At 40.4% G+C, this 25,621-nt stretch overlaps 1 protein-coding gene across 1 annotated transcript; it reads right to left on the reverse strand.

Moving 5' to 3' along the window:
* Window positions 1–1,347: 1,347 nt before the first annotated feature.
* ahdc1 (AT-hook DNA binding motif containing 1) lies at window positions 1,348–25,295 on the reverse strand. The gene is made up of 5 exons (XM_039681032.2): window positions 24,860–25,295; window positions 22,757–22,842; window positions 6,739–6,773; window positions 2,215–6,638; window positions 1,348–2,057 (listed from the first exon to the last, which is right to left on the reverse strand). The coding sequence occupies exon 4, from the start codon at window positions 6,437–6,439 to the stop codon at window positions 2,243–2,245; it is 4,197 nt and encodes a 1,398-aa protein (XP_039536966.2). The 5' UTR covers window positions 6,440–6,638; window positions 6,739–6,773; window positions 22,757–22,842; window positions 24,860–25,295; the 3' UTR covers window positions 1,348–2,057; window positions 2,215–2,242.
* Between the last annotated feature and the right edge of the window lie 326 nt (window positions 25,296–25,621).

Consider the following 25,621-nt stretch of genomic DNA (forward strand, 5'->3'; position numbering starts at 1 on the left):
TGTCATTCTTTCTTCAGTCGAAAAGAAATTAAGGTTTTTGATGAAAACATTCCAGGATTTTTCTCCATATAATGGACTTCAATGGGAACCAAACGGTTCAAGGTCCAAAAGACAGTTTCAGTGCAAACTGTTCAAAGGGCTTTAAAAGATTCCAGATGATGAATAAGGGTCTTATTAAGCGAAACGATCTCTCTTTAAAAAAAACAAAAAAACTTTAAGTTTTATAAGCTCAAATCGCCAAGCTCTGTTCTGTGATGCATGTTCGTGACTCTCCTGTTCAAACTCCTTTATCAAAATGAACAAATCTTTTTTCGTGTCATTTGGTTCATTCAACGAATGAAATGAACGAGATTCGTTCATTTTGAGAAAAACGAGTTTGAATAGGAGAGTCACGAACGAGCATCAGAGAACAGAGCAAGGCGACCTTGAACCATTTGGTTACCAATAAAGTCCAATATATGGAGAAAAATCCTGGAATGTTTTCATCAAAAACCTTAATTTCTTTTCGACTGAAGGAAGAATGACATGGATATCTTGGATGACATGGGGGTGAGTAAATTATCAGCAAAATTTTTTTTTTAAAGTGAACTAATCCTTCAAGGCATTAATTAAAATGTACTTTTTATCATAAAAATGTATTTGGACAGTTACCTGAATGAGATCTGACGAGCCTTAGTAATAACTGCAGGTTAATATCCATTGTATTTTTATTTTCCTGCTTGGCCACCAATGGACCTCATTTAGTTTTCATCGTATTTCCCCAACCACAGAGGAGAGGCAGGACAAAATTAAACAATGATCAGAACAGAATGTGTATTTAAATATTTTCACCTCAGATACAGTATATGGAACAGACAGATACAATATTTCATCACAAAAAATCACTGTACGACACAGCGGACCACAAGAAATACGAACAAAGGGATGAAAGAAAAAGAGGAGGAGAATATGCATTGTCCACACCCTGAGCTTCAGGCCATCATATCCAGGGTAGAAAGTACCCTGGCCTCAAAACATCTTGACAAGGACAGCATCTGTCAGGGGCAGTGCATGGGTGTCTGTCCTCCTGTTATGATAAAAACACACAAATGAGAGTTGGATGTTGGGCACAAAGTGACCATGCTGCAGATCCAGAGGTTGAAGGGATCAAATGTGGACACATTCCTGTGGAACCAGACCAGGCCACAGATTAAAAAAGATTACTTAAACTGTACTTGCACAAACCCAAGCTGAACAATTTAAAGCCACATAAAACTGGTATTTCCCTCATGTGTTCTTACAGCAGTTCCAAAACACTGTCATGACATTGCTGCATTACCATATCTCTTTCAGCGGGAGATTTGGTGGTTTTCATAGCAGTGAGCTCCTCAAGTGATCGAACCCTTTGAGTAGCTTATGTACAAATGCTGTTTTTGTTTTGATTTAAAAATGATGAACTTAAGAATGAGAAGAGGGCAGAGTTTGTGCAGTCACCATTCATAGATGCTGAAGGAAGTGGACCTTTAGGATTAAGTAATCTCCCCAGTGACAAAATCAGAGGAGGCTTTTGAGACTGAAACAGACAAAAAGGGAGCAAGTTCAGGATGTAGACAAAAACCTTTTGTGTGGTCTTGCACATTGTTTGAGTTTTTGGGCATCACTGAAATGTGAGAATGTGTGAATCACATTTGCACGGTTGCACTGTAAAAGAACGGGACAAGGTTGTTCCCTGCATTTCATCAAATTGGTTTCAACGTGATACAAGTGGTTTCCATTCTTTGTTTAATAAGTCCCTAGCCCAAGCTGTGTAGCAATATTAGTTTGCAAAACGTTTTGTGCGTGCATTTGCAGTTGCAAGTCGGCGTATGAAAAGTATATGCAAGTATGTGAATGTTTGTGTCCGTGCATGTGTTTCTGCGTCTGTCCATGTGTGTGAATTTGGATCTTGATTGTCACTGCTGGAGAAGTCTTTATTTAGTCCATAGCTCCGAAACTCTTCAGTCTAGCTCACTAAGTGTCTCCCAAAGCTTATCCTTTACAAAAGATTAAAAATATGAAAAGGGTACTGTCCATTTCATCTGTCAAGACAAAAAGAAAAAAATCAAATGAGGATTAGTCTCAATACATAATGACATAAATTTGTATCACAATATAGATTGTGGTAGCATTAAACCATTTACTTGAACAATTTCATACTGCTATCATCTTAACTATTTACCAGTATTAATGTTGTACCTCTTTAGCGATGGTATGATAAATCCAACTACAGGCTGGTGACGGTGAAGCCTTCATCGCTTGGCTGGTCAAGAAGCTGGCAGAGTACCCCTCCCCGGGCTGTTTGGGGTGCATAACGGTGTCCAACAGGTGCATAGTTGTCCAAGTTACCATGGTAAGCCATCTCATCATGCTGAGGCGAAGAGTCCAGAGTTCCACTCACACAAGTTGACATGGAGGGACCCCTTTGTAAAGGGGAAGGGTAAGATGAATGGGATGTAACTCTCATCCCAGAGACCATCAATGACATGTCCCGTTTGTGGGAGGGCAAAGAGACTGCTGGTGGTCGCTGTTCCTCATAATTTTGGGGGCTGCCAGCAACACTTCCTCCTTGCCCATACCAGCAGGGAGAGCCACTGTAACTTGGGGAATCATACTGGGAGAATTGCTCTTTTGGGACCCGATGCGGACTCATGGCAGAACCACACTGCGGCAAAAGCCGAGGGGTTGGGGAGAGGGTTGGGCTAAAAGTCCTGGCAGCATGCCCATAAGTCTGTGAGGGAGGACCAGGTTTAGTGTACTGCTTTAGAGCATCTGACTGATTTGATAAACTGGGGGAGACAGAGGCAGAGTCCGGAGGAAAGACATGAGCAAATCTCTCATCTGAGGAGGGAGTAGAAGTGTGGACAGAATATGGAGAGGGGTATTCACAGGACTCTGGGGCATGGCTGAGAGGTGATAGGCTACTACTATCGCCACTGTAGTAATCCAATGCTTCTTGGTATAGACCCCCTGAACTCATGTGCCCTGACCCAGATGGGGTTGAAGGCTTTTGAGATTTGGTTTTTGGAGGGGGACGATCTCTTTGGCAAGGAGAGTATCCTCCCCTGCCTCTTGCTCCCCTTGGCTGTCTACCACCTGTAGCACTCCGTTTTGGTCCTCCTTGCATAGGAGGGCTGGCAGGTGAACCTGGGGGAACAGAGCATGCTTCCTTCTCATTGTGTGTCTCAGACTTTTTCCTTCGCCCACGACCTGGTTTGGCCCCCCCTTGGAATAGTACATTCTGACTCCAGTTGTAAGAAGGGCCTGCTGAATTTTCATTCCAGTCAAGCATTAGCTTCTCCAGGCTTGAAAGGCTAGACTGACCCTCAGGCATAGGAACATCCCTTGGGCGATATGGTCCCCCCACAACATTCATCCCTCCTCCACCAGTGTGAGAAGAGTCTGAGGAGGATTCAGAGAGTGTGTCAAGGCAGGGACGTTGTTTGGCTTTTTGGGGTGTGTAGTTTGAGATGTCCAGAATGTCTTTGGATTCTGATCCACTTCCAGCTACACCATAATCAGAGTAACCATGAAACTGCTGAGTACCATATGCATCACTACCCCAGTTATTTCCCCCTTGCCTGTATCCCCACTGAGCTGTAGAGGTGTATTGTCTGCAACCCTCAGGCGGAGAAGAGGATAAGGAATAGGGGCTAGACTTTGACATTGATATATAACTTCCACCTGGTGAAGTTGCACCAGAGTCCCCTCGCTGTATGTTTGAATGGGGTGGGCCTGGATATCCACTATAATTGCGCTTGGCAGAACCCTGGTAGTTGGAATAACTCATCTGACACTGTGCAGAGGGAACAGAGGGAGTTTTTGTACCATATGTAAAGCTACAGTCACTTGGCCTTTGCTGTTGTTGCTGCTGCTGTTGAGGGAGGGGGTAAATACTTCCTCCTTGAGGAACCCCAGCACTATAACTAGCTGGATATAGAGGGAAACCTCCAGAGGGATGTGGAGAGCTGGGTGAACGGGAAAGCAAGAGTGCAGGGGATTTAGGGAAGGATGGAGTTGGAGAAGTCTGTGAGACACTGAATGAATATGAGGGTTTAGTTGCCGAGCTGCCTTGAGTTTGGGGTGAGGGTAATGGCGCCCCTTCCCCAAGACAGGCGGCTCCTTTAGGACTTCTTTTAGGGAAGGCAGGAGACCAACGATGGGCTGCACCAGGGCTGCCACCCTCATATCCTGGGGTGAGTTTACGGCCTTCCTGGCGTCCAGCAGGGCTGGACATGCCAATGTCTAGCAGGTCAGAGGAGTCATCAGAATCAAGTAGAGAGCGAAAATATCCTGCAAACATTCCCTGAGACTCTTCTCCACTGCACACCCCTCTCATACCGGGGCTGTGGTACATCCCACCCTTACTAGCCTCACTGCTTTGAAAACTTCCACGAGGGGAGCAAGGACTTTGATAACTACCTGCTTTCTCATGAATGTCTCTGTCACCTTTCCCTATCCAACTACTGTTCTCATTTTGCCAATCGTGCTCTTGGGCACCTGCACAATTTTTTGAAGCCCCATTCTTTCGTGGCCGGCGTTTTTTAACCTTCTCACCTTGTACAGAGTCATCTAAAGCTGCCCTATTTATTCCCCCAGTGACACCCTTGCCTCTTTTCCGAGGAGTTCCTGGTTCAGATGCGGGGACCTTACGCTTTTTGCCAATTGTTTCAAAGAAGTCACTAAATGACCTCTTAAAAGATTCAGAGGATCCAGCTGCTCCCCCTCCTCTACTCCCCATACAGCCTGCACGGCCACCTCTTCTGCGAAATCCTGTGAGACGGTGCAAAAGAGTGGAAAGGGATGGATTTTCTGGTGGTATGTGGAAAGTCTCAGGCTCTGTTGGGGTCCAGCAGCGTGGAGGGGAGCAGCGGCCTGTGCTGGGAGGTTGTCTGTTCAAGAAGGCCAGTTTGGAAAGGACATCTGCATATTCTACTTTAACATCATTGGTATCGTTAACATACGAGGGCTGTGGAGATGGTAGCTTTACTGTTCGCCGCCTTCGGATTTTTTTGGGCTCTGCTGCACTGGCTGCTCCTGCTCTGGTCTCATGCATGTCAGGTTGTCCTGGTAATGCCTGTTTTGGGGGGCGTCCCCTGCGTCGCTTCAAGATTACAGGAAGCTCTCCCGGTGGAAACATTACCATCACACTCTTTCCATTGTTTTTCATGTGGAGAAGTGCGGTTGGCTCTCTGGAAACAGTTGTTCCTGGCTCACCTCCGACACCCCCCTCGGGCCCCTCTCCTGTTGAGGCCCCTTCTCCATGTAGAGCAGCACACACTGGCTCCAGGGATGAAATCTTGTAGCTTTTCTGTCGTCGGCTCATATGAACAGGTATTCTGGCTACTTTAACCACAATCCTTCTCACACCTGAATAACGTCCCTGTCGCTTCCCTCTAACTGCATAGTGAGTGACAATGCACTCTCCCTCTGATGTTCTCAAGCTATGATTTGGTGTAACACTTGCTGATATATTTGGTGGTGGTAAAACCTCAAATGATGAGGCAGCAGCACACACCACTGGGGGATGCTCCTCTATCGGCCTTATTTCCTCCATTCTCCAGTCCCTATTCTCCTCTTCTTCTTCATCCTGTTGGTCCAATTCCCTTTTGAACATATTTTCCTCAGCAGCTCTACGTAATCGGGATGATTTCCGAAGATGGCAGGGGAAACGTGGTCGGCCAGAGCTCCGTAGGGTGTACTTCCTTTCAGCCTCCACAGAGGTCACAACAGTGGATTGCCCTGTTACACAAACTTGGTCTGGGTCAGTGGTGCAATCCATTTCTGGTTTACATGTTGAATTAAGTTCTGTCTCCTCCTTAGGTAGAGAGGAAGGGTTGTACTGAGGAGGTGACTGAGGAGTCTTTGGGGGAGGAGTGGTATGTAACAAAGTGGCCGACTGAACTTGTACATTATGCGTTTCAGTTTTTGAAGGTAAAGACAAGTCTTCGGGAATAAGGGAGGGGTCCAGCTCTACAAGTGAGGAGCCAGTGTCTGTGGGTGTGCGCTTGTGTGTTAGCGTACTTGCGTCCATCCACATATGTCTATCCATTGGAATGTGTGTATGCGGCTGCATGTGTGTGCTTGACTGTGAGTGTTGGGGTGTGTGCATCTGTGGTTGTTGTATGTTTTGCTGAATGTGTATTTCTTGCTCCACATATTCTGTCTGCCGACGTCTCCTTGCCCTACGTTGAAGTTGCTCTTCATGGTTCCGTAGACCATTAGCTAAAGAGGGGGGTGAATAAAAGCTGTAATGTACTGAGCTGGCTGGAGTGGAATCGGTGGGTCCTACAGATGTGCCCCCAGGCTCTTCATCCCCCTCCCATAGAGAGGGGCCCTCATCATCACTGCAGTCTTTGTCAGCCAGTGCCTCACAACTCAAGCGAACACCTCCAGAGCGCAGGCGACCTGACAGACGGCTCATTACCCCCAAAATTGCAGATCAGGATCTCCGTATTTATGTATGAGTCAGTGACGGTTCAGTGTTAGGTTTAACTGTAAGCTGGGTCCAGTTCAGCAGGTAAGATGTTTGATCTCTTTCCTCTCACGATGTTATACGTGGACAGAATGAATTGGACCATCAGACTTCACACAGTCCCAGTTTTCAGGAGTGAAGTTAATTCCTAGGGAAACGGTTACAAAATACACAAAGAAGACATAATGGTGAGAATTGAAAACAATTACTGTACAGCATGCTACTGAAATAACTGCAGTTGTTCTTACCATGTCTGCTGCTGTGGCCATGCTTTGTGTTATCCCTGTGGGCGAAAGGACACTTGTCACTATGGCAATACAGTTAGAGAACAGTTGTAACCATGGCAATTGAATATGAGTGGAACGGTAACCATGGTTACATAGTTTTCCTTTCCAACGCAATAGATTGCAGGCCTCACTATGGCAATACGACATATGTCTCAGTGGATAACTGCTTTACATGCTTTACGCTTGACAATTTAAAGCATATTTAGCCAACTTTCAGTGCAAAAAAACCCCCTCACAGACAGTGTAGCACACTGTTTATTGTCTGTGATCTCTCACAATAATAAACAATCACTCTAACTGTTCAGTGCAAAGCCTGATTTGGAAAATGTAGGAATTAAGAGGAATGAGAGAATTAGTAACATCATTTAAAAAAAAAACATCTTGAAAAATGCCATTGCAATGTGGATATTTCACAAGGCCTGGCTCTCATTATTTTAAAAAATACAGCTACCACATATTGATATAAAGTAACATTAAATGTGTCTGCCATGAAATCGAGGTTTCAAAAATGGCTTCATTTTAACTAAAGCAGTAAAAAAAATGGAATATGGTTCCATTTAAAATGCAATATATAAATAAAAGACTTTATTCAGCCCTCACTAACAAAAACCTATAAATACATAAAAATATCAAACACAATAGTGAGCTACACACAAAATATGACCTCTGAGAAAAGGCTAAAATCAATAAACAATGCAAAGAAGTTGGGACATGGCAGCAGGGGGCAGCAAAGGGACGAAAGGCAGGGGATGTGGAGAGCTCAGGAAAGATATGGATGGATGAAAGAATATGTGAATGGACTAAAGAAGAAAAAAATATACATCCTGAAAAATGAGGGGGGAAAGACAAATGCAAGCGAGAAAGGGGAAAATATCATATAATTTACTCCCATGTCATTCCAGCATCTGTGAAACACAAAATGAGATCTTTGGCATAATAAAAGATGCTGTATATACTGCCATGCGTGAAAAAAAAATACACTTGTGTGCTATATTCCAAGTCTTCGAAAGCTATATAATATGTTTCTTGGTGAATAATATCTTTCTTTTTCATTTTAGATGAACAATTCCTTTAAGAATGGCCCTTCATTTGGAATAAACATTGCAGTGATGCAAGTAAGTCCAGCGGCTGGACTCTCTCTCACACACAATACACTTCTATCCATCTCTCAGTCTGTTCCACATGGTTTTTATTACTAACTGGCAACGATAAGGAAAGTGCCGAAAGAGAGCGAGAAAGCGAACCAGAAACATGTGCTACAGTACATGGTGCCGAACAAGCTGCCACACATTCTTGAAGACACTGATTCAGAGATGTTTTTGCTTGAAATTAACAAAAGTGCTTAATCTTCACAATCCTTCATTTCACATCGAGTACTGCTGAAACTACTTTTGATGCACATAATTATTTCTTCCACCTAGAAAACAAAACGGCATTTTCCCCAGCACGCTTAATATTCTGCGACACAAACAAACTAACAGCAATCCAGTGTTCAGAGCCACGGATAAGCTTTCCACACTACTGTATTGCCAGTTTGGCCTGATCTTCTTGTGCTTTAATTCCTCCAGATTTCAACACTGCCTGCTCACTGTCTTCAGGTTTTCTGGGAGATTTAGATCTGAACACATTTTTGGTTGCTTCAGAACAATTCTTGTATGTGTGTGTGTGTGTGTGTGTGTGTGTGTGTGTGCTTGAAGACCCATGACCTTCACTTAGCACCAGGTTTCTGACACTTCTTTCTAAAGTGCTCGCCAGTTTTTGCTTGACAGCTAAAAACCATGCACATGTTCAGAGTATCCATCGCCAGGGGAAACAAAACCGTTCAAAACATCAATGAACTCTCTTGTGTTCAACTCTTTGAAAGCTTCGTTTTGTTGTCAGTAAACAGCGATGATGTGCTGAACCAAAATGGTCTGATCTGCTCATCAGAAGCAGTTCTGTTAAGGCATGTTCAGGTGTTTTTGCTGCTATGTCTTTATACATATACCCTTTCACAGGGCTGGCTATAGATGATGCAGCCTGAGTTTGAAGGGCAACTTAATGTGTGTGCCAGTTGAAAATGACTATATCTGAAATATTCTGTTGTGAAATGAAATCACATCCTGTGATGTTGACTATAGGTCTTAATCCTTTTGACACCATATCGAACAGTAAAAACAAGAAAATCAATGTGAAGATAGTCAGATTTGGCATCTGACCACCTCAGTCTGTTTTACGTGCTCATTGTACACTAACACTTGGTCTCATAGCAGGATTCGTATTTTATACTGCATTTAATGTTGTATTGCATTCCTGAAATGTATCACAAATGAGTTCACTTAAAACAAAAAATGTCCCGAATTAAATGATTCGATCAAATAACTTCAATGCACAAACTAATTACCATGAACATTAATATGCTACAATTGAATTAATTAATCAGCGTTTTCATGTTTTGATTAGTTCCCATGCCAAGATTTGGTTGGGTGTATAATTTGGGGGGAAAAAAATCATTTGAACTATATTTCATGAACAAACACAGGACAATCTAAAAGTTCACTTACAAATTAAAAATCTGTCACTATTTACTTACCCTCATGTCAGTCCAAACCTGTGTGGCTTTCTTTCACTGGCTTTCAATGTTCAAACACACATTTAAAAAAATAATTTCTTGTGTTTTGCAGAGGAAAAAAATGTCATACAGATCTGGAAAGACGTAAACGATGACACTCGCCGGTTCCAGTCCCACAAGACATCCTCGAAACACAAATGGAGATACTTGTAATGAAATCTGAGAGATTTCTGTCCTTCCATTGAAAGTCTATTCACACAGACGAAAGAGATTGTAAAATAAATCCATATGAATTGAGCAGTTAAATTTTTTTTTAAAAGCCTAATTAAATTTGTTCATCATATAAAGCAATCACGTCTCTTTCAGAAGACAGATTAAATACTCGATTCATATGGACTTCTTTTACGATCTTTATGAACGTTTTGAAGTCTTTCAATGGAGGAAATATCTTCATTTGTGTTTTGAAGATGAATGAAAGTCTCATGGGGTTGGAATGACACGAGGCTAAGAAAACGATGACAGAAGTTTCACTTAATTTGTTGAACTATCCCTTTAAGTTGTAATTCCAACTACTTGAGTCAAGTCTAGTCCATATAGCATAGAAAATCAACAAGCATGTGTGTTTTTGTCTTAAATCTCGGCTTATATCCGCATCCTGAACCAGATGATGCTGTCCGAGGGTCACACAAAGGTTTCGCACACAAACATAGCTTTTAGATCTGCTACTTCACCCTTAAACTGTATCTCTTTAATTCTCTCACACTTTAAATTTGCTTTCTGTCTCCTCCTCCCTCTCTCCTTCTCTTTCTCTAATTAATACCGCTCATTAATTAAGCATCAGTCTCACAGAAGACAGGAACAAGCACAACTGCAGAACAGCACTTTAATTACAGTCACGCACACACACTGAATCGCTCACACAGAGTCCCTCAGATATTCACGCACATTCCTTCTCCTAAGCGTTAGAGAGGGAGAGAGGGAGAGAGAGATTGAATGTCTGGAGCTTCTCCTACTATTCTCTCACAGTTCTGGCACCATCACATATTTGCCTGCCAGGACAGACTAGTGAGCTGGATTAAGTCAGCGATGAGTGTGTGTGAAGAGAGAGAGAGAGAGAGAGAGAGAGGTTTATTGAAACAAGCAATTCTGATGTTTGCACAGTTTACAGGTTATCGGTGAATGGAACATGAAATAATTTTTTAGGGCTGTGAAACGATTAATCGTGATTAATCGCATCCAAAATAAAAGTTTGTGTTTACATAATATACAGTATGTTTAGTGTGTATAATTATTTTGTATATATAAATACACACATACGCATGTATATATTTAAGAAAAATGTGTTATTAATGTATCAAATATTTATATTTATAATATTAATTTTGTGTAAATATATATTAAGTATATACATGCAAATATTTCTTAAATATATGCATGCATGTGTGTGTATTACTATTTATATTTACAATATAATTATACACACTACAAACACATATATTATGTAAACACAAACTTTTATTTTGGATGCGATTCATCGCGATTCATCGTATCACAGCCCTACTTTTTTTTTTTTTTTTTTTACATTTTGCTTGTAATGGGATGCATTCAAAGAAAGGTTTTTAAAAATCAGTTTTCTGCTTTAAAATGCATGTTTATACTTTGCAAATGTCTTTGTAATTGTTTATGAAACAATTATTTTATTGTAAATTTACTAGCAATTTATACACATTTTTTTTCAGTGTAATATTTATTAAAAGTCTCAAGTTTACACATTTTTAACAACATAGAACCATATTGGATATTGACAGACATAAGAGATTTTGCATTTATCGCTGTCAGTCAATTTTGAATATTTAATTGTGCATGTTAATTTCCATTATTTCTATATGACATTTGCCATCATATAACGCTCACTTAAAGTCAATATTTCAAAACAATAATTTAATAACACTGTTCAATGTAATCATTATCAAATCTCAAAATGAACATGCCTTTTTCATTCTGTTTCATACATGCCTAAATTCATTTTTATGAAGACTGTGATCATTATGATGATAATGATTGGTTACTTATAATTTAAGTTTATTTAGATAGGGACAGATAAAAATAACATAAACTTTGACAGTAATCTGATGCATGTATCATAATGTTTTTAGCTATTAGCTAATCTACAACACTTGTCCCTAGAAGGGCTTTTTTGGTTAAATGTAATACAAACATTTTGAACAATGGAAAATAATCAATTTAATAGATCATTAAACATATTATAAATTAGAATTCTAATATCGATGCATCCCTATTTTCTGTTGATTGGCTATAAATATTATTACAAATAATAATAAATCACAATCTTTTATCTCTAATAATTAGCAAATCCTCATTTAACAATGAGCAACAAAGGCAACTGTAAAACATTATCCGCTGACGTTGCTTTTGGTCATTGTAACTTTAGAAAGATGAGTGGTTTACACACAATTTGATCTCAGATTTGAGTACTAGCTATTAATAATATTCTCTACATTTGAAGATAATCTATGCCTTAAACCCTCTCTGCTGTTTCACCCTTTTTCTTTGTATTTGAATTAGAATTCGTTTAACTTCTCTTCCTGTGGCCGCTCTCTCCACTACTGCGCTTTCCATTCTCCACACACACGTTTTGTCTCTTTCTCCAATCCTTTTAACTGCTGCAATGCTCCCCAGGGGACCCGAACAGCTGCTAACGTTCAGCCAATCACAGAGCTGCCTTTAGATTCACTGTCCAATGACAGACGTGAAAATCTACACTGATGCCCACCTGTCCAAAAACCAGCCATGCTGTAAACAAATCCCACTGCACAAAATAAGATTATCTGTTGACTCATCCTGCAACAAGATTTGAATGCTCAGAATCGTATGTTTTAGATCTCATGAAATTGTCATGAAACCAATCACAGCCTAAATGACGACCAGAAAGCAAAATACATCAGACATAAAGGGGAAATATGTGAATCATATAAATAAGCAAAGATACTAAATATAGTGCAAGTGTCCTTTTTCTCATCTGAACTGTATGAAATATGGCATACAGATACAACAAAAGCTGAATGATGCAATGATTAGAAGGAAAGATCCTATAGAACCTTAAATGTTCCGTCAGGCGCTTCATAGAACCTTTTAAGGGTTCCATCATGTTCAGATTATCTGTTATTTATTATATATTATATGTATGGATTTAGTTTTAATTTTTTTTTAATTGTAATACAATTTTATGACAATTCTCCTTCATAAAGGGTTCTTTCAAAATGATTCTCTATACGACTCCTGTCCTGCACTCATGGACACACACACATGTATTGTCTGGTCTGTATCTCACATCCAACTTTTTTTTTTTTGAGTGAGATGTGCAAGTATGTTTGCACAAGTGTTTGTGCTGGGATGTGTGTCTGTTTACACAAGTGCTAAGGGGTGCGTGTGTGTGTGTGTGTGTGTGTGTGTGTGTGTGTGTGTGTGTGTGTGTTTACAGAAGTGTGTGCCTGTGTGTGTCAGTGGGGTGTGTTAGGGAAAAGCACTCACTGAGTTCAAATGAGAGTGCAGTTGTTGCTAAGATACAGGCAGCAGCCCCGACAGTGTGTGAGAGCGAGTGACAGAGAGAGAGAGAGAGAGAGAGAGAGAGAGAGAGAGAGAGAGACAGAAAGTTAGAACAAGACAGGAGGAGAAAGCTTAGAGTGAAGAGAAAGAGAGAGAAGGAATGGAAAGAAAGATAGAGAGAGAGAGAGAGGTAGAAGTGGGTCATAAGATCCACAGAGACACTCCAGTGACACTCTGCAGAAACACAGCTGTCATCACACACACTCTAGCTCTGTTGCAATAGCAAACCTAGTCACTGCCTCGCTGCCTACGTAGTCAGCATCAACTGGAACCTCACTAGGCAAGGGTTTGCAAACTTTTTAGTGCTAAAGAGTCCAAAACATGATGATCCCCTTATGTTCTGTATATTAAGACAGCTAGACCCATGTACACTGTCTTTATAATATTTTTTTCCCCACACAATCAACCAGATGATTTTGAAGTATTACTAAGAGAAAGAAATGAAAGTATAGGTGTGAATGACACTCATAAAGTGTGATACAATTATGTGTTAGACATATTTCACTAATCTCTGAATTTCAATAATCTCATACTTTGCATAAAAATATATTTTTCTCCCTCTTTCTTTCAATGTTCTAATTTGAAAACCATGTTGTAAGTGATTGATTTGGAGAGCTCAGCTGCAAGTAGGAACTAGATGTACAGTATCAGACAAATAACGTCTAAATTGAATTTAATACAAGTGAGAGGAACGACGCAATCTCTACTGAGCATAAATAAATACAGTTCAAAAGTTGGGGATCAGTGAGATATTTTAATGATTATGAAAAAAATGTACTTGATCAAATTTACAGTAAAAAAAGTGAAATTTTATTACAATTTGAAATAAGTTTTCTTATTTAATATAAACTGAAATTTATTCCTGTGATCAAAGCTGAATTTTCAAAATCATTACCAATGCAATTGGTATCAAATGTAAGTGTATGAATTGTATGTACATGAAAAGGTTCTAAATAGAACCTTAAAAGGTTCTATCAGCACTACGTATTTGGAACCGCTAAAAGGTTCTATACAGAACCATTTTTAAGGGTTCAATAATAAGAATCCTTTTCTTTGTAACCAGGAAAAAGGTTCTATATGGAACCTTTTGGGTTCATTCATTATCATTTGTTTTGTCCTTTCTTGATTAAATATTTCATATTATTGACAAACATCAAGACCCTAAAATGTATTTATGAGCCATCACAAAATTCAAGATATGGAGGTTAGAAAATGTATAAATTTATATCATTTTATGTAGTTAATCAATATCACACAAAGAGTGACATTTCAGTTTTTCTCCTCCAAAAATCAGCATGATTAAAATGTGATATTAAGTACAACAGTTTTATAAACAATAATTTAATTACAAATACAAAATGTTGCAGAATAGTAATATATGAATGAATAATAGCCTATAAAGAACATTTGTGTCGAATGGGTTCTTTCTTGTCATTATGGAACCTTTTTTAGCATAAAAGGTTCTTTGGAGTTGAGTAAAGAACCCTATGCTTCATATATAGAACCCCAATTAACCCTTTTTTCTATTTTTTTTAACAAATGTCGACGTGTTTTCTTAATTTTTCACTGAACTAATTACAATATTGTTAAAAAACTATGAATAAAAAGGTGACTAAAATGCACATAAAATTCATTAGATACTAATAAACTGTCTGTTTTACACCCAATATTAGGACAATAGGGAAGAAAAGACTCTCAACTGTGGTTTCATGCCGACTTCCTACAGGCCACTCATAGGTTTTGAAACAGAGCTTGTGTCTTTCTTCTTTCCCTTCTTCGCTTTCGAATGCCTCTCAAACTCAGTTCTTCTTCCTTCTCATCTGCATTCTTAATATCTCCCGCGTCTCTGCCTTTTCCCTCTCTGTAACCTCTCATTCCCTCCTCCCCTCTCCACCTTTCTCACTCGCTCCCTCTTTCACTTTCTATTACTCGAACGCTCTCTCTTGTCCCCAGCTGCAGGAAATTCCTTATAATCTTCATCACCAGAGACTGCGTTCAGCACTCGGCCCAGCCAAAAACACACACGCAAAGCACATACACACACCTATCTTACTCCTTGTCTTTTTCTTGTTACTTTTCGCTTTCCTTATTTTCTAGTGCTCACCGAGTAGGTTATTTGAAGAGGAGCAGAGGCTCACTACACCATCCTGACCTCGCACCCCTCCGCTTGGTCACATGACCACAACACCAGAAACAGCAGCTCTAAGTGCGAGGCAGAGAATTTCGTGTATTTTGGTCATTTAGGCCCTGTTTACACCTGGTATTAAGATGTGTTTTGGTGGATCGGATCACAAGTGGACGAGAGAGACACATTAAGTGTTTAAATCCTCTCTTTTGTCCACTTTCAACCACTTATGTTCTGATTTCTTCTTTCGAGGTAAATTCTTCTCTCGATTCTAGGTCAAACGGTCTAGGAGTTATTGCCAATTTAGTATTTTTGGTTGCTGTAGCGCCACCTATGGGCCAATCGGGCTCATAATTTGATAACCTCTCCTCAATTTCTGTGCAACCTTAATCCCAAATATCAAGTCTCTAGCTCTTACGATTTGGTCTGCACAACGCGTTTTATGGCGGAATAATAATAATAATTAAAGCTGCAAGCAGCATTTAGCGGGGTTCAAGCACTTAAGGCTTTTTAAGGCATTTAAGCACAAAAGCATCAAAAGGCATTCAGTTTTATTTAGCATACATTTATCCACTGACATAATAGATGGAAAACACTATTAACAGCCAATACAGGCAATTTATCATTGGAAATAAATGTTTTTAATGCTTTTTAACAGTTTGGTCTATGGACGGGTTAATGTATGCGTTTTTTCAGATCTTTTGATCTAACGGATGAAATAAGCTCACGCAATTTTCACATGAACAGACCCGGGGATGACGTAAAGGCACACGGAGAGTATCAGCATTCATTTTCGCTCTGACAGACACAAGATCAGCCGAACGCTGTGAGTGTGTGTTAGAAATCAGGAATTGTGAGAAAATATTGTCCTTGGTACATTTTTCATCTTCAAACCAGACATGGGTCTCCAGCCGACAAAACTTAAATCCCGTCCGGCTAGAGCTCTTCCCATAATGTTTATTGTTAGGTCAGTAGACTGAGAGTAGATGGTCTTTTGTGGCTGTTTGAATAAAGCGTGCCGTACAAGCCCTCAAATGTGAAGCCAAAACGTCTCGATCGGCCCCCAGTGGCCGGTCATAGTATAGGTCATAAACCCCGCCTCCATATGTTAATCAACGGCATGTGAGACCAACTAAACAATTAAATTACACTTCACATATCCTTTTTTTTCCAGAGGATAGTTTCTGTTATTTACTGTAGTTTCTATCACGTTGATGTAATTTCAAGAGTTTGTTTTTAATTAGTTATTTGATGCTATGAAAACGGTGCTGTGACATTCTGATTGACAGCTGTGATGGACAGGTGAGAAATACTCACTGAAGAACCAATGGATTTTTTTTTATAAAGTTGACAATGTGGTTAGTAGTTGTATTTAATTTATTTTAACAAGGTATTGCAATCAGCAGACATCATTAGAGAGGAACGGAGCAGACAGAGGCCACTTCAGAAAAGTGCGGGGCATGTGCTTTTGATTGATTCTGCGAGAGTGAGGGCGGGGCCTTGATTTCGCGGCTTTACTTCCTGCTCATGACTGACTGTGCATGTCTGGTCCCGAAAACGCAAGTGCGCAGACTCAAGACCCAAGATGTCAGTGCCATATTGGGAGTCGGGACATTGGCGGTGTGGTGAATAGATGAGTCCCACTGAAGAGATGGGTCCCAGCTTAGGACCCCATTAGTATGCCTGATCTAAATCTGTTCTTGCGATAACTTGTAGCTAATGTGAGCTGTTTTGGCTTTATGTGTAGCTTGAATGCTAAATCCCGCTGCTATGTGCAAGATAAGATAAAAAAAATAAAAGATATAAGCAGTTTGTTGCCATCAAGTAGTACATTTATTTGTATAGCGCTTTTCATAGTACGTTGCTTCAATAGCAGAGGAGAAAAGGAAATTTAAAAATACTACTTTTATTATGTCACGAAATTTAGTTTTAAGAGTTTTTTTCAGTCGAGAACTTTAAACATATAAGTTAAAAGACATTAATGACTCTTTATAACGTAGTTCAAACGTCTACTATAATAAAGTCATTTTCTCTGATTTGTAACCAGGCACTAAAGCGATTACCCATAAAACTAGCTTTGAACCAATCGGATTGCTTGGGTCCTAAGCCAAGTGGGTAATCCACCGGAAGTTGAAGCCTCGCGGGAGCTTCCATCTTTGTAGCAGAACTTCACTTGCATTAGCATTTCCTTTGACTCCCATTCATTTTGGTGTCACTTTGACAGCGAATAACTTTACATCTGAGGGGTTTGTAGACCCCATTTGTCCATTATTTATTTCTAAAAAAACACGACAATGTCTAAAATTCTCCATTACCTTGTAGCTTATGTTATGGCCCCGTAGAAGTTTTTTTGTAAAAGGGAGGGAAGTCCTAAAAAAAAAATTGCTAAAAATGGGCTTCACTTGTCTCAATGGAGTTCCCATGAGATCGCCCTGTCCACTTCTTATACTGTCTATGGTTCTCGCCGATGGAAAAGAGCGAAGGGGTGTCGTCCATTTTTTTTTTTACAGTCTACCGTTTGAACACTTTCGACCGCATGAGCGTTTACACTGTGAAAGCAATCCGGTCGAATGCGTTTTCCACTAAATCTGGAAGTGATCAAAAGTTGACAAGCTAAAACATTTTAGACCCCGTTTACACCTGTATTTAGTGTCCTCCACTTGTGTTCCGATCGACCAAAAATGCATCTTAATACCAGGTGTGAACAGGTAAACCAGAAGAGTTTCAGTAATGGGTATTCCTGTATGGCATGTGTGGCTAAAACCCAGTTAATTTAGCACTGATCCTTCATACTTCATCTATGGAAAACGCTCAAGAAACTGGTATGAAAGCTGTGGAAAGGTGAGAGAGAAATAGACCAACAACACACTATTCTTACTTTATCATCAATCATAATCACAGGTTTGTAGCGCAAACAGTCCAACCGTTTACTGCACTTTGTTATAATTGCACATTTACAGTAAATGGCTTACTTCTGTGTTTAAAAATATGTTGGATGCGGATGAATGGCCATTAAAATGTGAGCATGAAGACAGACAAGGGTTCAGGACACTCCCAAACATCATTAGGGAATATCATTTTCATATCATTTTTATGTTTCAGAGATAATTATGTTCTTATGAAAACTGATGACAAATATGTAAAGGATCTTCTAAAGCCCATCGTATTTTCAATACTATAATGTCAATACTGTAATCTATATCTAATGTCTAATGTCAATACTATAATACTATAAAGCCCATCGTATTTTCAATACTATAATGTCAATACTATAATGTCACCTATCGGTTTAAAACACACTTAAGAAAGGAAAATAAAGACAGTTACTTTTCTGTCCATTCTTCTTTGAATATACAGTTTTCATCATCATCTTTTGTTTATTTGAATAATCAATCGCGCCATGATCAGACGCACTACTGTAACAGCTTAATTATTTTCATATTTGGAGAATACACAATACAGAATACAGTATGTGCGCTTAAACAGTGCTTATTTATGTCTTATGTTCACTAGATGAAATATGTCCAGAAACAGCTAAACCCTAATACTGTGTTAAAAAACCCTTTCAAAAATTGCTTATTTTGCTAAATTATCACCAAATATTGGATTAAAATTGAATTTACGATGGTGTTTGTCTACCAGCAGGTCAAACCCCTGACCTCTTCTAATGCTCATCCCTAACACACACCTGTCTCCGTCCACACCTCTCTCTCTCTCTCATAATCCAACACATATTTATCTGCGTCCCGCGCTGTGTTTATCCATGTCCTTTCCGTCAGATATTCAGTAAACAGCTCATCAACCAATCAGCTCATACTTAAAGCCGGTGTGTCTCTCAGCGCACGAACCCACACCTCTCTAACCTGCCTCCTCTTATTCATCTCTGGATTGTGTCTAATGCTCCCTCCTGCACTCCGACACACACAACTTACACATACAGGCATATGGGCGTACGCCACACACACACACACACACACTTGCACATATTGAGTTGGACCTTGAGGCCAGTGTTTTGTAGAGGGGCCTCTCCACTGCGGCCCTGACTTCCTGACTCCCCCCCCCCACCCGTTACAGAACCCCTGTTCCACTGTTGCCGTGGGAGACTGCAGAGCCCGTTGCCAAGGAGAAGGGCTGCTGGATGGCTGTTTAAACAACAATGGCCGCCTTGTGCACATTCCAACTCTAGACACTGACAGCATGTTAAGACCTGCTTCAAAAACACACATCCGCGCTCTCTCTCTCGTTCTGTCCGTCTGCGTCTCGCACACTAGTGCGCACATATGCAGATATTCCCTTGACTTGACTTCTCTCTTTCTCTCACACAGGGGCTTTATTCAAAAGCATCTGTTTCTTTTTAGCACGCACAGCTCATTCTCTCTCTCTCTCGCTCGCTCTCAATCCCTGTTTCCATGGTCTAAATCTCTCCTTCTCATTCAGGATGGGAGTGTGTAGTGCACTCATCCATCTTTCTGCCTGCTGTACACTCCCTCTATCATCATATCCAGAAAATTCCACTCCCTCCTACTCTCTCTCTCTCTTTTTCTCTATCTCTCTCCTCCCTTATCGGCCTTCAGTACCTCTGCTCTTCCCCCCACTCTCTCACTTTCTTCTGTTTCTTTATCTCTTTCTCCCTCTCTCTTGCTTGCTCTTTCTCCTTCCTCCCTTATCTCCCCATAGTACCCCTCCTCTTCCCCACCATCTCTCACTTTCTGCTATGTCTCTCTCTCTTGCTCACTCTCTCTGCACTGTGTAATCTCTCTCGCTCTTTCCTCTGTCTCTGGCAGAGGAAGTGTGTGTTCCCCAGGGGGAGCTGGGCTCATTAACTTCCAGCAGACAGAGAGAGAGAGAGAGAGAGAGAGAAAGAGAGAGAAGGAGAGAGAGAGAGAGAGAGAGAGAGAGAGAGAGTGTGTGTGTGTGTGTGTGTGTGTGTGTGTGTGTGTGTGTGTGTGTGTGTGTGTGTGTGTGTGTGTGTGTGTGTGTGCAAGAGAGAGATAGAACAGGAAAGGGAGAAACAGGGGGAGGGTGAGAGAGAGAGAGAGAGAGAGAGAAAGAGAGAGTCTGCAACAGAGTCTGAAGGTGAGGAAAAGACAGGAGATGGAAAGATAGGAAAAAGAAAGATTAGACAGAATGAGAAAGAGAAATAGACATCTGATCAATCACCCAGGACCACATTCATATCCTGTTTTAATGATTTTTATCATATTTCTATAACACATTGTCATACATTTTTATTAATGGCCATCTATCTATCTATCTATCTATCTATCTATCTATCTATCTATCTATCTATCTATCTATCTATCTATCTATCTATCTATCTATCTATCTATCTATCTATCTATCTATCTATCTATCTATCTATCCATCCATCCTTCCATCTATCTATTATCTATAATCTGTCCATCCATCCATCTATCTATCTATCTATCTATCTATCTATAATCTGTCCATACATCCATCCATCCATCCATCTATCTATCTATCTATCTATCTATCTATCTATCTATCTATCTATCTATCTATCTATCTATCTATCTATCTATCTATCTATCTATCTATCTATCTATATGCGTTGTGTGTATCGGTACAGGTGTATCTTGCTGGGCAAACAGGTGTTCTGAGTTTTACAGACACACAACGGCCACAGTCATTTGCGGGAAACCTGAGGTCACTGATGTTAATTCAATTAGATTATGATTTCATTAAAAGAGCACCATGCCTTATAATCACGAGGAAGATACAGTGCTGCAAAGTAAATGGGGAACTGTGTGAGTCGACGGGATTGAGGATCTGTGGACCTCAGACTCAGTTTTCTGCATGATCCGAGGCTTTAACTGATTCGTCTGATTCTTAGGAATGTCCTGTCCTCCTCAAGACTCAGCCCACCGCACAAGCACAACTTTGAGGCTGCTTTGTTCTTTGAACCATTATATTATTTATAGGATAATACAGTAATAGGATTTATCATAATTTAATAGTAAAACTACGGCACCTGCAACGTGTTCTATATCTAATAATATGGGTTATATACTTTTAACCCATTAGTGACAATAAATGTGTCATGACTGAATTACATAGACATATTTTGAATTTGTTTTAGGAAATGTGACATTTGTTCTATTTAAAGTGTCATTAAAGGGGTGATGAACTGAGAAATCAAATTTTCCCTGAGCTTTTGACATCTAAGAGGTCATCATATTAAAAGAATATCCTGTAAGTTCAGAATTGAAAACGTCCTTATTAGTCCAATAAAAGCTTTTATTGACACCAGCCTTAGCAAACGATGTTTTTCAAAGTGGGAACTATGACGTCAAAGAGGATAAAACACCACCCCCGCAGAAGAAGATCAACGCCCACTTCAACACGGCCGGTTTAGCCCTGCCCACTGATTCGCACATTACACGCATAGTGAAATAACATAGATGCCTACCTCGTGATGACAAACCGGATCGAGCTACCGAGCAATACAAAATATTGTGCAGTGCCTGGTTGTAGAAGACAGTCGCTGCATAAGCTTCATCTGGATTCCAATAGGATTGCATGGATAAACTTTATTTTTAATGACAATCCAGCTGATGAGGGTAAAACATTGTCGTCTGTTCGCTTCATTTCACTGAGGATTGTTATGTAAACAAGACTGGATTTGCAGACCGATTAAGAGTAAAGAACGGTGTTGTGCCGATCTATATTGGATCTGACAGGAATGGTGCAACACACGGACTCTGGGTCGAACATGCATGGGCGAATCATTCCGGTTGCCGTTTTACAACATTGGACGTTTTCAAAACAATTTCCCCCAAGTGCATCGAGGGGTGAGTTGAAACTCATTATAATATGGAAAATTGTTATCCAATATAATAGCCTGTTACTTATTCATTTTGATGTTTTTGAATGCAAAAACCAAGCGAACATCATAAGTTGACCTCAGAAAACAATATAATAAAATTTAAAAAGCCAGTTCATGACCCCTTTAAAGCACAGCCACCAAAAATTATTGAATTTTCAAAAAGTATCCTAAATACAATGATATAATAAGCATATAAATTTGTAAGATCTTGTTCACTCATGCTCACGTAAAAATAATAATTTAAAAATACTGCTGTCAAACCTAACATAAAAGTTTGTAAATTAATATATATATATACAATTTTAATTTTTTAAATAATTTAAAATTTGAACACATATTTTATATTCCTTGAATTATCCTCCATCCTCCTAAAATCTTAGCTTGAATGACAACTGAAAGATTTTGCTTCTGTGACGCAAGACTTATCACCATATTTCAGATAGTAAAGGATATTGTTAAAAAATGTCTCCTGCTCCTATCATTGTTTTTTTTCACTACCTGCATAGAATAAAAATCCACAATTATGAAACTGAATGTGATTTAAAATTTGGAATAAGAAAATTGTGCCCTATAATCATGCCAAAAAGAGCCCAAAGAAGAAAGTTTACGTAAAGAAAATGATTGGCACAGGTCTCGAACATGCTTCATTCACTTTCCCAATAAAAGCACATTACCGTGCACAGAAAGGTGTGGTGAATCAGAGCCTTCGTTTCATGTAGTTATAGAAACAGAAAGTACCTCAACTACATAATTGAAAACAATGAGCATATTTGAACAGGCTGTCCTGTGTGTGACCTAAATGATGTATGGAAAGAAAACCCACACTTACCTTACACATTGGTTCTCTCAATCATTTCTCATCTCACTCTCAAACTGCATGTTTCCATGGCAATCTTTAGCCAGGCAGTTTGTTACCTGAGAGAGAGAGGGAGAGAGAGAGAGAGAGAGAGAGAGAGAGAGAGAAAGGGAGAGTCGAGAGAGGGAGAAATGGAGAGAGCAAGAGTGAGAGAGAGAGAATGACATATGTCAGGGCAAAACGCATACAAATGCATATGCAACATAAGGTATCAGTTGATCTAAAAATGAAGTATATGACATGAATATAAAACTGCTGCATTTTTCTTTTTAGGTGGCTTGTGGTAACATCTTACAATAATGATCCAGTCAGTGATACAGTATATCATTCATTCAAACCCCTAGTTGCTTATCATGAAATGGGTGAGTTTCAAAACTAGCAAATGGAAGGTTGTGTTTGTGATCTGTGTTTCTCACAGCATGCATGAGCTGTTGTTTATGTGATGTATATGTGTTTCTCAGCACCCCTCACCCTTGTTTATCTCCCCTCCCTTTCTTTCGTTCTCACTCTTTAATAATTGAGCTGGTTCTGTCTCTTGTTAGAGTTGGCTCATTACTGAGAGACACAGAAACCAGTCAGGTATACAGAACCCTAGTTACCCGCTCTCGCCTCCTCCATCCTTGCTCGCAAGTTCTCTGTGTCTTTGCGAGTGTCTCTCTCTCTCCCACACACACACACACACACACACACACACACACACACACACACACACACACACACACTGATGCGGATAAACTTAGCAGCCTGAAACACAATGCCTCCCCCTTCCTCCCTAGACTGGGGAACCAGGGTCAGAGGTGAAAATCTCTCCAAAAAAGCAGCCAGCATGGGAATGAGAAAGTGGATGGAAGAGAGTGAAGCCGTGTTTTCCTGCTAAGTGTGTGCTGTGTGAGATACACTAGCTGTGGCCAAGGTCAGCAATGTCTCTCAGCTCTGCCAATCAGAGGTTTCCAGCTGTTGTGGGAAACCAAGCTTCCTTTACAGAATAAAGGTTGCCATGGAGACCAGCTCTATAAGTCTCTCTGACAGGTGGACACATGCACAGACAGTCCCCACTCCCTATTCACCCGAATACTCACAGATGTGCAAACTCTTATAGGCAATTTGACCAATATAAAAAGACAAAGAAACACAAATCCATTCCATTGTCATTAGAAACATCCGCGTTTCAGTAACGCCACCATGTGCGTGTTTTGGACAGAGCAACACGCGCGTTCCTGGCGTGCGCCGTGAATAATCGCGCCTGTCACAACATAAACATCTTCGCGTCACCGACGCGCGCACAGCGCGAGCCCAAAGACTTGCGCCAACGCGCCACTGCATTGCCCACACTGGACAGGAGATTAGTTTAATAATAATAATAATAAAAAAAACTTCTTAATTGGGATGTCTTAATGCCAATGCTACATAACATTTTCTTTTAAACGTTTATCTATATTGAAATCATGACTTCAATTAGCATGACTGACATTTTTTCTGTCACTGATGTTTTGGCATCTTTAATACTGTATAAAACAGTCATGCCAATAAAGCACTTCTAAATGAAACATTGAGAGACACTGAAGGCAGAATAATAAAAGCCAGACTATTCAAAAGTGCAGTCATTGGCGGCGCGCGCGGCTGTCGTCTGCCCATAATAATCACACAGCGCATTCATGCCGTCAGTTAACAGACACTTATGATCAGTAATCCTCAGTCAATGGGCACAGCATTTATAGCGACACGTCCCCCAATATACGTAACCAAACGGTCAATTTTCGTAATCAACGGTCAACGAATCTCTTATATTGTCCGCGCATTTTATTCCACAAAAAATGTACGTGTCAGAAATATTTAATATTGGCAACCTGCGGCTAATGATATGCCTGATGTAGAGGGTGAGTGTAATCTATGTGTATATGGAGTGTGTGTTTGCGCGCGCGCTGAATGCGAGTGACCTATCGCGAGCTCAATGAATGGCAGCGATGAGGTTAATAAAAATTCCTTCAATAGAAAACACAAACCCTCGTGAAATGCGCCGCGGCGCAGGGGAAGACTATGCAAATGTTGTGTGTGAAGCCAGACGCGCGCACTCACCGGGAGGCGACGAGCTCCGCTGCTGCAGCTGTGGTGCTCGAGCTCCTCACGCGCTCCTCAGGCTCCTCGCGACTCGAGAACACACCGTTCCGTGACATGCAACATCCTAAAAGCAGAGGCTGTCTGTATCGGGGTGAAAAAACTACTATGCATGAATGACGGGTGTTTTAGTCATCTCGGTCCTCTTCTGTCTTGCGACGCCAAACAGGCTGTTCAGCATCTGGGTTGTTGTTTTTTTTAAGAAAAAAGAAAAAGAAAACAGAAAAAAAGAGGAGAACAAGAAAAAAAATCGCGTGTTTTTGTCACCACGTCGGCTGTAAATAAAAAAAAAAAACTAAAATTGTAGTAAGAGAGTACCGCAGTTTTTCACAGGAGCGCGCCGGGAGTGCAGCGAGCGCGAGATGTTGGAATGAGCCGTTCTGCGCCGTTTCTCGCCCTCTGCAAACCAACTCCGAGGAATCTAGTCAGAGAGGGCTGTAGACGTGCCTTGTCGATGGGGGCATCCGGGCCTCCGTAGATTCTTGTGTCTAGGTTTTTTTCTCCTCCTCTGGAGGACTCTGGGTACTGAAGTTCTGCTCGACGTGACTTCATTCTTCTCTCTCTCTCACTCGCTCTCTCTTTCTCTGTCTGTGTTGCATCAAATAACACTCAGACAGTGCAACGGGGCTCTGAAGAAATGCAATTAGATCTGCCTACGTGACACAAAAGCACTTTTGAGATCCATATGCACATTTCATCTTACACAGAACATATTCCCCCCAA

The sequence above is a fragment of the Pimephales promelas genome, chromosome 18 (genome assembly GCF_988280905.1).
Source record: "Pimephales promelas chromosome 18, fPimPro1.hap1.1, whole genome shotgun sequence".
Lineage (NCBI taxonomy): Eukaryota > Metazoa > Chordata > Actinopteri > Cypriniformes > Leuciscidae > Pimephales > Pimephales promelas.